The sequence below is a fragment of the Lycium barbarum genome, chromosome 9 (assembly GCF_019175385.1).
Source record: "Lycium barbarum isolate Lr01 chromosome 9, ASM1917538v2, whole genome shotgun sequence".
Lineage (NCBI taxonomy): Eukaryota > Viridiplantae > Streptophyta > Magnoliopsida > Solanales > Solanaceae > Lycium > Lycium barbarum.
In genome coordinates, this window is record NC_083345.1 from 111,045,262 (window position 1) to 111,057,146 (window position 11,885).

An 11,885-nucleotide genomic window follows, 5' to 3' on the forward strand; every position below is an offset into this window, starting at 1 on the left:
TTTACTAGTGGTATATTGTTGTTGAAAGTGTGCATTAGAATTATATTTTTCCACTTCCTTTTCACAAGACTCATCTAATATTACAGAAAAATAATTTATTTAAAAAAATATATGCTTATCTTTAAATATATTTATTTTCACATTGTTAATTCACAAACTTTTATCTAAATTCTATATTGTATAAATGCTTATTTTAATTCAATTATTTTTTAATACCACAAATCAAATTAACATTGTTTATAGCAATTTTTCCAATCCTTTTCTTTCCTTTTTTAGCTATACACAACTTTATCTTTGTTGGTGGCATTAAAGGGCGAGAACAGGCAAGCAAACTAAAGTACAGAAAATAAATACAAAGACTCGCTTCTGTAGCTAATTTTCATAGCAGTTTACCAGATATTTCTTTGAGGTTCGTCAATATTTCTATTTCTTGTTCTTTCTCTGGGTAATGTTCCCATGTGGTTTGAAACTATTTTTTTTTTTCATTTGATTTTCGTTGAATAAAGTTTTTGGCTTGCTTGTTAATTACTAGTATGCTATGCCATACAATTCCTCTTTACATTTACTTTATGGTCTTTGAACAGTAGGGGAAACTGAGTTCACAAACAGAAAGAGGTTCTTTTTAATTTGAACTATCTCCTAAAGACTGACGGACAATCTTGTATTTATATGTTTATAATAATTTATAATTAAAAAAAGGGAGCCCCGTGCACTAAGCGCCCCGCTATGCACAGGGTCGGGAAGGGCCGGACGACAAGGGTCTATTGTACGCAGCCTTCCACGGCTCGAACTCGTGACACTCCTGGTCACATGGCAACAACTTAACCAGTTATAATTAGTTTTAAAACAAAATTGTATTATAGGATTAAGCAGCAAGTAAAATGGTGGTTGTTAACCTTTTCAATAAACAGTGGCTATCAGATAGGGAATGAGCACTTTTTAGTGACAATTTGTAGGATTGTTAAAGTAACTACAGTTTAAGACAGATAAAAGTTTTGGCTTGTGATATAGCTTTGACTGATCCCAGGCCAAATTAAGCAAGAACAACAAATATAGGACCAGTATCCTAGTAGAGGCGGAACCAGGAATTTTAGTTTATGGATTTTGGACCACAATAGTTTTTGCTTACTGTGTTCTAAATAGATTATTTAGACATATTAAATGGATTCTTTAACACAAATATAGGGTTTGAGCCAAAACTATTGGGTTCGACCAAACCCGTAACCAGCATTGTGGCTCCGCCACAGCAACAACAACAACATACCCGATGCAATCTCACAAGTGGGGTCTGGGGAGGGTAGGATGTATGCGGATTGCAGACCTTACCTCTACCTTTGTGGGGCAGAGAGACTATATCCAAAAGACCTTCCTCTCAAAAGGAAAGAAAATAAAATAAAAGAAAGGAAAATAAAAGAAATTATATTTATATTGGTCATATTTTATATTGGCCAATGCCAGGAGATAGGAGAGAAGTTGATGGCTATGGGGGCTTGGAAGTTCAGTGGGGATGCGAACAGTATGTGGGATAGGGCGACCGGTTGCATTACGGAAGCAGCTAGAGAGGTGCTTGGGGTCACGAGAGGTAGCCGTGGTAGGCACCAAGGGGATTGCTGGTGGAATGGAGAAGTCCAAGGGACGGTGGAAGCAAAGAATGTGGCGTATGTGGAGTTGGTAGAAAGCAAGGATGAGGAGGAGAATAGGACGAATAGGGAAGAATATAAGATGGCGAGGAAGGAGGCAAAGTTAGCGGTTATGGCGGCAAAAACAACAGCTTTTGAGCGCTTGTATGCAAAACTAGAGGACAAAGGCGGGGATAAGAAGTTGTACAGGCTAGCCAAAGCAAGGAAGAGGAGAGCACATGACCTGGATCAAGTGACGTGCATCAAGGACGAGGATGGCAAAGTACTGTGGAGGACGCTCTCATTAGACAGAGACAGACAGTCATACTTTCATAAACTCTTGAACGAGGAAGGGGACGGAGACATTGTGTTAGGAGATTTGGAGCACTACGATTTTGGGTATTATAGAAGTATAAAGATTGCGGAGGTTCAGGGTGCCGTTCGCAGGATGTGCAGGGGAAGAGCGACCGGGCCTGATGAGATCCCGATGAAATTTTAGAAGAGCTCAAGCAGGGCAGGTGTGGAGTGGCTGACAAAGTTGTTTAATGTCATTTTTAAGTCGGTGAAAATGCTCGAAGAATGGAGGTGGAGTCCGATGGTTCCGTTGTACAAGAACAAGGGTGACATTCAGAGTTGCAATAATTATAGGGGCATCATGTTGCTAAGTCACACTATTTAATTTTGGGAGAGGTGGTGGAGATGAAGGTGCGGAGAGACGTGTCTATTTTCGAACCAGTTCGGATTCATGCTAGGACGCTCGACTACAGGAGCAATTCACCTTATTAGGAGACTGGTGGAGCAATATAGAGAGAGAAAGAGTGATCTTCATATGGTTTTTATCGACCTTGAAAGGCAGACGACAAAGTCTTAAGGAGGTTCTATGGAGATGCTTGGGGCTAGACGTGTACCTGTGGCGTACACTAGGGCGATCAAGGACATGTATAATGGAGCCAAGACTAGGTAAGGACCGTGGGAGGAGACTCGGAGCACTTCCCAGTGATGATGGAGTTGCACTAGGGATCAACTCTCAACCTGTTTTTATTTGCCTTAGTGATGGATGGATTGACGCGAAAAATCCATGGTGAGGTGTCATGGTGTATGTCATTCGCGGATGACATATTTCTGATTGACGAGGCTCGCAGGCAGAGTTAACGCTAAGCTAGAGGTGTGGTGACAAACCTTGGAGTCTAAAAGGTTCAGGGTGAGTAAGACCAAGACTGAATACCTGGAGTGTGAGCTCAGCGACGCAACGCATGAGGTTGGTCGCACATCGTATTGGGGCAGGGTGGATGAAATGGAGGCTTGCATCTGGAGTCTTGTGTGACAAGAAAGTGCCACCAAAATTTAAAGGCAAGTTCTACAGAGTGGTGATTAGACCGACGATATTGTATGGGGTGGAATGTTGGCCAGTCAAGAACTCTCACGTTTAGAAGATGAAAGTTGCAGAAATGAGGATGTTGTGATGGATGTGTGGGCATACTAGGAGAGATAGGATTAGAAATGAAGATATCCGAGATAAGGTGGGAGTGGCCCCGGTGGATGATAAGATACGGGAAGCGAGGTTGAGATAGCTCGGACATGTGCAAAGGAGAGCCATAGATGTCTCAGTGCGGAGGTGTGGGAGATTGGCTATGGATGGTTTCAAGAGGAGTGGAGGTAGGCTAAAGAAGTATTGGGGAGAGGTGATCAGACAAGACATGACGAAGGTCCAGCTTATCGAGGACACGACCTTAGATAGAAGGCTATGGAGAACACGGATTCGAGTAGAAGGGTAGTAGATAGTTGTGCGTTGTCCTACTTATTCGTTCATACTAGGAGTCGTATTATTACTCTTATAGGTTCTTGTCCTTCGATTTCTGCTACTTTCTGTTGTTTCTTGTATCTTGATTATCGTATTGATTTGTAATAGCTACTGCCTTTTTTCATACTGTCTATCATGCTTTTATAGTATTTTTCCATGACATTGTATACTGCTTTTACTTATCAAAAAAAATATTTATACTGCTTTGAGTTGCTTCTACTTGTGCCGAGGGTCTACCGGAAACTGGGAGGTAGAGGTAAGGTCTGCGTACACTCTACCCTCCCCAAACCCCACTTTGTGGGATTACACTGGGTATGTTGTTGTTGTTATATTTTATATTGGCCAGAAGTTATGTTCTTAACTGTGGTGTAGATGCTGGGCACCCGGAAGTTATACAATGTGGAAGTAGAAATAGATGGGTAACAAACTGTTACCTTCTCAAAAAAAGAAATAGATAGGTAACAAGATATTATGGTGGAGGATAAATGGTCTGAGTGTTGTAAATTCCCCTCTTGAACAGTCAGTGGTGGAAAGCTATAGAATGTTGGAAGGTGTTTATGGGTGACCAGAGATATGAATAGGAACCTAGATGAGTAAATTTGGGAGAAGAAATGTTTCACAAGGCAGATAAATGGTTGGCCCCACGGCTTTGGTTTAGAGGTAAGAATGCAATGAAGGATGTGTGAGTAGAGCGCACGTCACGCTGGAAACCAGCAAAGCTAGATCTCACCAATCCTACTATTCTTGCTGATCTATGAGTTTCTCGACGTTTGACATTCTGTTCGAACTTGTAACTTATATGCAACAATCTGTCACAGATTCACTTATTAATCAGATATGTGATAGGCCTTACATGTCTAAAAACATGCTCTCTGTACCTTCGAAACTAATGAGGGGCAGTGACAGTATGGGATTTCATAAAGTTGTACAAAGTTAGGGTATAACTGCATGGAGATTACACAAAATACATCAAACGGTCAATTTTACAAGCTCAAATTTTCCAGAAAACAATAGAGGTCAATCTGGAAATAGGAATTTGTATCCTTATTAACAAGTAAACAGAGTGATTGAAAATTGACGTTGACAAATCTTCCCCCTGAAATATCCTTCTAGTTCTTTCCGACCAGATATTCCAAAATAGGCATTTGGAAGCCCTCCAAATTGTCATGTTTTTTTCCGACGTCTGAAATGTTCCAAATCAAGAGCATATCTTAACTGACTGGAGCTTATCTTATCCATGCCTCTAAGAGTAAAAATAAATCCCAGTACTTAGAAGTCCATAGCCAATGGGTTCAAATCTGGTGACCTTTTTAACAAAAGACCAGGAGTAAACATGTATCCTTTGCCTCTTTCTTTGGTTGTCACTGGTCAATGTTAGGAAAAAGTGGAAGATGAAACTATGGAATCCACTTCCTGTTCGCTATTAAACCGGATTGCAAATCTATGGGCTGTTGCTATGAAGAAGGACTGTTTACGGATAAAATGGATTCATTGCTTCTATATCAAGAACAATACACTGGAGACTATGCAAATACCCAAGAATGCCGCTTGGGTTGTATGATGATCATAGGAAGTAGAAGCCTCATCAATGAGCTTCAGGGCTTGCAAGGTGACCTGATGAGCAGACTGCTACACTTACAGAAGGCTGAGGATATCTTTAGCATAACAAAGCTGTATCACAAGCTGAGGCCTCAGTACCAAAGAGTCCCTTGGAAACAGATGATGTTGCAACCACATCTACACCCCAGATATAAGTTTAACCTTTGGCTTGCTGCACAAAGGAGGCTTGCTACTGTAGATAGACTCTTAAAACTTGGCATCAATGTTCCTCAAACTTGTGTTTTCTGTGGTTTAGAAGATGAAGTGTTTGAGCATTTGTTCTTTGAATGTCATATTGTGAAAGGTATATTTGGTCCAGATTATTGGTTTGGCTTGGTCATTCTAGAACCATAGTCAACTGGTCATCTGAGGTATTGTGGATCAACAGAGGGGCAAAGAAGAAGTCTGGGCATTGGGCTATTGTTGATTGTGTTTTTGGAATGATGGTTCATCTGATTTGGAGAGACAGGAACATGCTCAGGTTCCAGAATGGTGTTTTTTCTGCAGATAAAATTTGCAAGGAAATTGTACTGCACATACATACTAGAGGTCACAGCATACCAAGCTGGCAAGGGCACCTGACAAATCTGAATTCATTTCCTTAGTTCTGTATGTTAAGTTTTTTTTACTGTTGTGTTGAGTGGCTGGTAGTATGTATAGGTTAATTCATGGAGATGCAGATGGTCAGCATCTGTTTGGTTTGTAATTCTCAATTTTTTGGTTGAATAGAAGATACTGTTTATCCAAAAATAAAATAAAATTGTGGATTACATATACAGTTGCATGAATTGCACTTGCCTGATTATAAGAAGTAGAGGGTTTGTGTTGCTGAAGCTATCTGAACGTATCAAATTAGTTTCCTAAATGCTTCTCTTTATATTTATTCTTTTGCAGGGAGTTAAACTTTTCCACAGACTCTATTTGCTGCTGATTACTTCTCCTATGTCCAGCCAGATGGTGCTTCGCTGCACTAATTCATTTGGATTATTTCGACCTAAATTTAATGGCCAATTCATTCCCTCCGTATACCGCATAGATGTGTCAGCCTTAACGAGGCATGTGTCTCCCACAACTCCTCTCTCCTTTTGTCAGCTTCAGGCATCAAAACTCCATGATAGTCCAGTCACCGTTGCGAGTGATGTGAGATATGGTGGTAAACAAATTATAAGTGTCGATTCGCAGCTGTATGACTACATTTTGTCAAATGTTAGAGAACCAAAGGTGAATGTTCCTGTTGCCATCTCATTGTGATTTGAGAAGAGAAGTAAATGTGGGGAAAACAAAGATTAAAAGGAAAAATAAAGGAAGGAGGTACTCTATCAGTCACTCATTTTTGTTTTGGTTGGATTTCAGATTTTGCGTGAACTTAGGGAGGAGACAGCAACAATGCAAGGTAGCCAGATGCAGGTAATCCATCAGCCAAGACTTTGCTAACTTCTATTTTCCTTTACGTTCCTCGTAAGTAAGGTAAACACTATTCTGTTTTGCTGTTCTATTGTTTTTTGTTTTGATACATGCACATAATCTCTTTCTAGTCTTAAGACTTTAGGTACCTCTCAAGTTTCTGCATTTAATTACGAAGTGTCTCTTCATTAATCAAAAATCTAAGTATCATTTGGTTATGGATGTTATTATGACCCTTGGTTCCTTTGAAGCTTATTGGATTTGTGGCTCCATGGCACGCAACAACTGACTGAGTCCGACTTAAGTAAAAAGATCTCAGTAGTTGTATGAGTTTATCCTTTGTAATTCATTCAAGTGAATATGTAAAAACCGACTCTTTATATTAAGTTGAAGAAAATTTGTAAACTTTAAGGGTGTGTAGGTAAATATTTGCCGGAAAATGTTTTTCAATTTTCTCATGTTCGGTTGGTCAAAATTTGTGGAAAACATTTTCTCTAGGAAAACAAGTTCCTTAAATGAGGAAAAGGACTTCCCTAGTGGAATTAGGGAAACAAGTTCCACAAGTGGCATTCCACATCAATTGTGTCCTTCTCACCCTCCAACACATCTTATCTTCACTCCACCCCCATCCTAGCCACCCCCAACCCCTAACCTCCCCAGCCCCACCTCCCATAGTATTTGTCTAGATTATATACAAATGTTTCTAGGATAATATTTTTGCTTACATGCTGAACACAAGAAAAATAAATAAAGAAACCCACTTATTTTCCTGGAAAACCTTTTCCATGGAAAACGTTTTCCTTCATACCGAACACACCCTACATGAAAGACAATCCGATTCACTCATCATATTGTGAAGTCGATGAGATGCGGTTATTGGGGAATCTTTTCTGGAAGAGGATTTGTTAAAGTGTGATGCAGCTTGAGCATGTACTTTGCTAATAATACATGGGGCCATGGGGAGGAAACTTTCTCTTTCAATTTCAAGTCTTGAAAGTTCACATTCTCCTCTTTTATGCTAGTAATTTTAGACCTTGAGGGGATAGATGTCCTCCCTCTGCAAAAATCTCTGAAGGTGAACTGGTTCTTAATTTTCCCTTTTATTTTATTGGTTTATAAATTTGCCATATAAGCTAGGGCAGTTATTATTGATGATGATTTATTCTCTTGAGGAGATTGACAGATGCTCTGGACTTCAATATTGACTAACTGCCATTCTTAGTTATAGGTGTCACCGGATCAAGCACAACTACTTGCTATGCTCGTCCAGATTCTTGGGGCAAAAAGGTGCATTGAAGTGGGCACATATACTGTAAGTCTATATTATGAACTCATCTACATAGTTTATATTTTTGTGTTATGCTTATCTTACCTCATATTAAATAGTTTGGTACTTCTCGTCAAAAAAATGTGCACACACTGCTGACAATTTATGCTGCAAAAGCCACTTAAATAGCAAATTTAAGATGCGAAAAACTGGAAAATGAGGCTGCAACTGAGACTAGTTGACAACAATGTATTGAATAGCGTGAATTTGTGGCACAGATGTTTTTAATAATGCGCACCTTCTTCTGTTGTAATTTTGTATGGCACAAGTTTGGAGTTTTCACCTGTCTTATCCTTTATGTAGGTTCTTTATAATAAGAAAAGAAATCCTTTATTTAGGTTTTTTATGATGCCAATAGCAACAAAAATCAAGAGAAAAAGGGTGAGAGGAAGGGAACTTGATTCTCCTTTATGGTGTCAATAATATGAGTCGTATTGTCCCACAGGGATACTCATCCTTGGCTGTTGCCCTAGTCCTTCCAGAAGGGGGTCATTTAATTGCTTGTGAAAGAGATGGCAAATCAATTGAAGTTGCAAAAAGATATTATGACCGAGCAGGCGTGTCACATAAGGTGATTCTGGTGTTTCCCTGTGTGATTGATAAGATGTATTCTTTTTGTTATATTTGTGAGAGAATGCAATATAACTTTTGAAAAATATGTTTCATATGAATCATAAGATGTAATCTACTAAGGATGAAACAGTTATTGACCTTATTATACATCCATCAATCAATCAAGCATGCCTTGATTCCAAATTAAGTGGGATTTGTTATATGGTTTATCTATATTTGTTTCGGTATTGGGGCATATCCGAACAATGGTAAAAAGAAATCTCTTCTAATGAATTTCAACGGCTCTTTAAACCCAGAGGTTCTCTATATCTCACACTTTCCCTAACTGGACCTGATATAAGAGTAACATCGACTAAGCCTTAATCCAACTAGTTGATATCGCCTAAATAGATCCTTTGTTTATGTTATGTACTGTACTCAGGTAAGTCTCATTGATCTTTAGAAATTCAAGTGTTTCTTTGACGACTTTCTCAATGTGATTTTAGGTCTATGTCATCTCTTTTATTACCTTCAATCACCATAGTGTTGCACCAATGGACTGATGCTTTTTTGGAGGTCTACTTAAGACATAGTTAAACCATCTCAGGCATCGACCACAACTTATTCTTCTATATGTGCTACGTCCACCCTTTGTGTGTTTCTGGGGTGTGTTTGAAAGGAAAATATTTTCTTGGAAAATAAGTGAGTTTCTTACTTATTTTCTAATGTTTGCTAAGTAAGCAAAAAAATATTGTTCCAAGAGCATTTATATATAATCTAGAAAAATACTATGCAGATTGGATGGGGTGGGGGTGGGGGTTGGGAGCGTTGGGCGGAGGGGAGGAGACAAATATGCTTGAAATGCTAATAATGGAACTTGTTTTCCCCACTTCTATTAAGGTAATCATTTTCTTCATTTTTAAGGAACTTGTTTTTCCGGAGAAAATATTTTCCAAAATATAAACATGAGAAACTTGGAGAAAATGTTTTCCTACATACCAAACACACCCCTAATCTTGTCCAATTTTTTATGTTCTCACATCCACTTTGATAGCTACATTTTCACAACACGTATCATGTGGATATGATGGGCTTAGAGGCCTCAGATTCACTGTCACGTAACATGCTAGTCGCGAAACTATTATATATAACTTGATTTTCATTTTACTAGGTATCTTCTGTCACATACACTGCTATAGTGCTATAGCATCTCTCAGCCATTCTTTTTTAATTCTATGTGATATATCCTCATCTTTCACACTATTCTCCTGGAAGACTTGAGTCTACTTATCTGAATTGTCTGCATCTGTGCACAAAAATTTCGTTTAATCTCACTTCACACTGTTCTCTTTATGGAGGCTAAGCGTGCATGCTGCCTAACATAAAATGCTGGAATGTGAACTGTATTTCTCATTTAGTAACGACTTATCATTATTCATGCTTGTTTATGGTGAAGTACGATAAGTATGTGCAATTTCTTGATAGTCATATCACTGATGGTTTGGCTCTGCCATTAGGTGGACGTGAGACATGGTCTAGCACTAGATACTTTGAAGTCATTGATTCAAAATGGTGAAAGTTGCAGGTAAATATCTGGCTGAGGGCCAACTTTTGTTTATTTGTCGACTTTTGTTTATTTGTCGACTTTTGTTTTTTTGTTATAAATGTGCACGTAAATCTGCTGTCAACTCCATATATGAGTGACAACTTGATAGAATGTATTTTTCTTCCCTTTTAAGTGAATGCTTCGAGCTATACTTAGCACCATTTTGAGGTGTAAAAGATGTGATTTTTGAGCCAAATGCCTAATCTGAAAAAGCTATCTATAATGGACTATGGTTGGATTAAAAGGAAAGTCATTCACTATATAACTCCAGCTCTATGCAGCTATGATTTTGCTTTTGTAGACGCAGAAAAGAGAATGTATCAAGAGTACTTTGAGTTGCTGCTACAACTGGTGTGTTGCGTGACCTCAAATCATCTTAAGTTACATCTAGTATTGCTGCATAGTTTAGTAAGGCCTGGCAATTTGAAATTGTAAATTCCGTTCCCTTTCACAGGTGAGAGTTGGCGGTCTTATTGTAGTAGATAATGTCCTATGGCATGGAAGAGTTTCCGATCCACTGGTAAATACATTTTTGCAGTTTGTCAACTCCAAAGGGAAAAAATGATTCAGCTTTAACTGATTATTTTGGCAGGTAAGTGATTCCAAGACTCTTAGCATTAGAAAATTTAATGAAACCTTAATGGAGGATAGCCGCGTTGACATCAGTATGGTAAGCATGAGAATTTCCTTGTTTCTTTCTTCTTCTGGGATTTTTGTCTTTTTATTTTTTCGCATTTGAAATATCTTAGACCAAGAAATTATGAAATATTTCTGACATCATTTCTCTGGCTTTGCTAAGGTGCCTATTGGTGATGGTATGACGATTTGTCGGAAAAGATAAAGCCTACTAAAAAAGAGATTGAAGGTTGAACTGCCTTAGCTCTATTTCATGCTTGTTTAGTCTCAGTTTCCAGTGTGTAATATTTTTTTGTTCACTTTTTCATTTATAAAAGAAAGAAGTTTTTATAGTTTCTCACTTGGTGATTCTGTTATACTCTGATCTGTCCTTCATATTATGTGTGTTTAAGATCTGAAATTAATGGACTGGATGAGAAGTACAAGAGGAGGATTTAGATTATTTTTTTTCTCATACACCATAAACCATAAACCATAAATAGATTGATTCTTTGTTCCTAGAGCTTTGGTTGCGTGATAAATGAGACAACACAAAATGTGGATTAGACGCATGTTACAAGTTCAAACCGTACCTCAGATGTTACGACCCAATTCAGGACAGTGACCGGCGGTTAGGAGCTAGCGCCCAAGCAAGCCTCATTGGCATTTTATAGACAAAGTTCCCCCTATATTTAGAGCTGACCAAAGATTTCCTATCTAAACTACACAGCCAACCATATCAACCAAAACAAAGTCACAAGTCACAACCATCCTCGGCCAACCATCTGCGACATAATAAGACTAAAACCATCTCCAAAACAAGGAAAGAAAGTGTAATACTAGTCGCAAGTCTATAATAATGAAAGAATACTCATTACACAAACACAACTGACTAATAGAGTGACTTTAAGAGTTTTAAGCAAAGGACATAACAATTAACTAATCTTTTTTCCCCACGATCGAAAAGCAATGCGGGGCTCATTGGACCTGTAAATTCACACTCATTAGTCATTAGCTAACGAAATTCTCGTTTGCATAAACTGTTGTCTCAAAAAAAAAGTAGTGGGGAGTGGGTTGTTGGCTCAGTAAGTAACAACACTAACCACGACCGTTTTAATGACATTCTATAATAATTAGATTACAAATGTTATTCCTTGATTTCAGGTTTTCGATATGCTTGATCCTATTTAACCTTTTGTCTTGTTTTTCCTCTTTTGTTCTCCTCTTTTGAGCCGAGGGTCTTTCGGAAACAGCAACCCTACCTTTCAAGGTGGGGGTTAGGTTTGCGTACACTTTACCCTCCCCAGACCCCACATGGTGGGATTATACTGGGCTTGCTGTTGTTGTTGTTGTAGTAATAAC

General features: G+C 38.6%; 1 protein-coding gene across 2 annotated transcripts; it reads left to right on the plus strand.

Annotated features, from left to right (window-relative positions):
* Nucleotides 1–256: 256 nt before the first annotated feature.
* LOC132609410 (uncharacterized) lies at nt 257–10,884 on the plus strand. Of its 2 annotated transcripts, XM_060323384.1 has the most exons (10): nt 257–409; nt 5,914–6,240; nt 6,373–6,426; nt 7,652–7,735; nt 8,196–8,321; nt 9,820–9,887; nt 10,190–10,259; nt 10,363–10,428; nt 10,501–10,578; nt 10,708–10,884. In XM_060323384.1, the coding sequence occupies exons 2-10, from the start codon at nt 5,962–5,964 to the stop codon at nt 10,747–10,749; spliced, it is 867 nt and encodes a 288-aa protein (XP_060179367.1). In that variant the 5' UTR covers nt 257–409; nt 5,914–5,961; the 3' UTR covers nt 10,750–10,884. The 2 variants fall into 2 exon arrangements, with proteins under 2 accessions (XP_060179367.1, XP_060179368.1); XM_060323385.1 differs by lacking the exon at nt 8,196–8,321.
* Nucleotides 10,885–11,885: the final 1,001 nt, after the last annotated feature.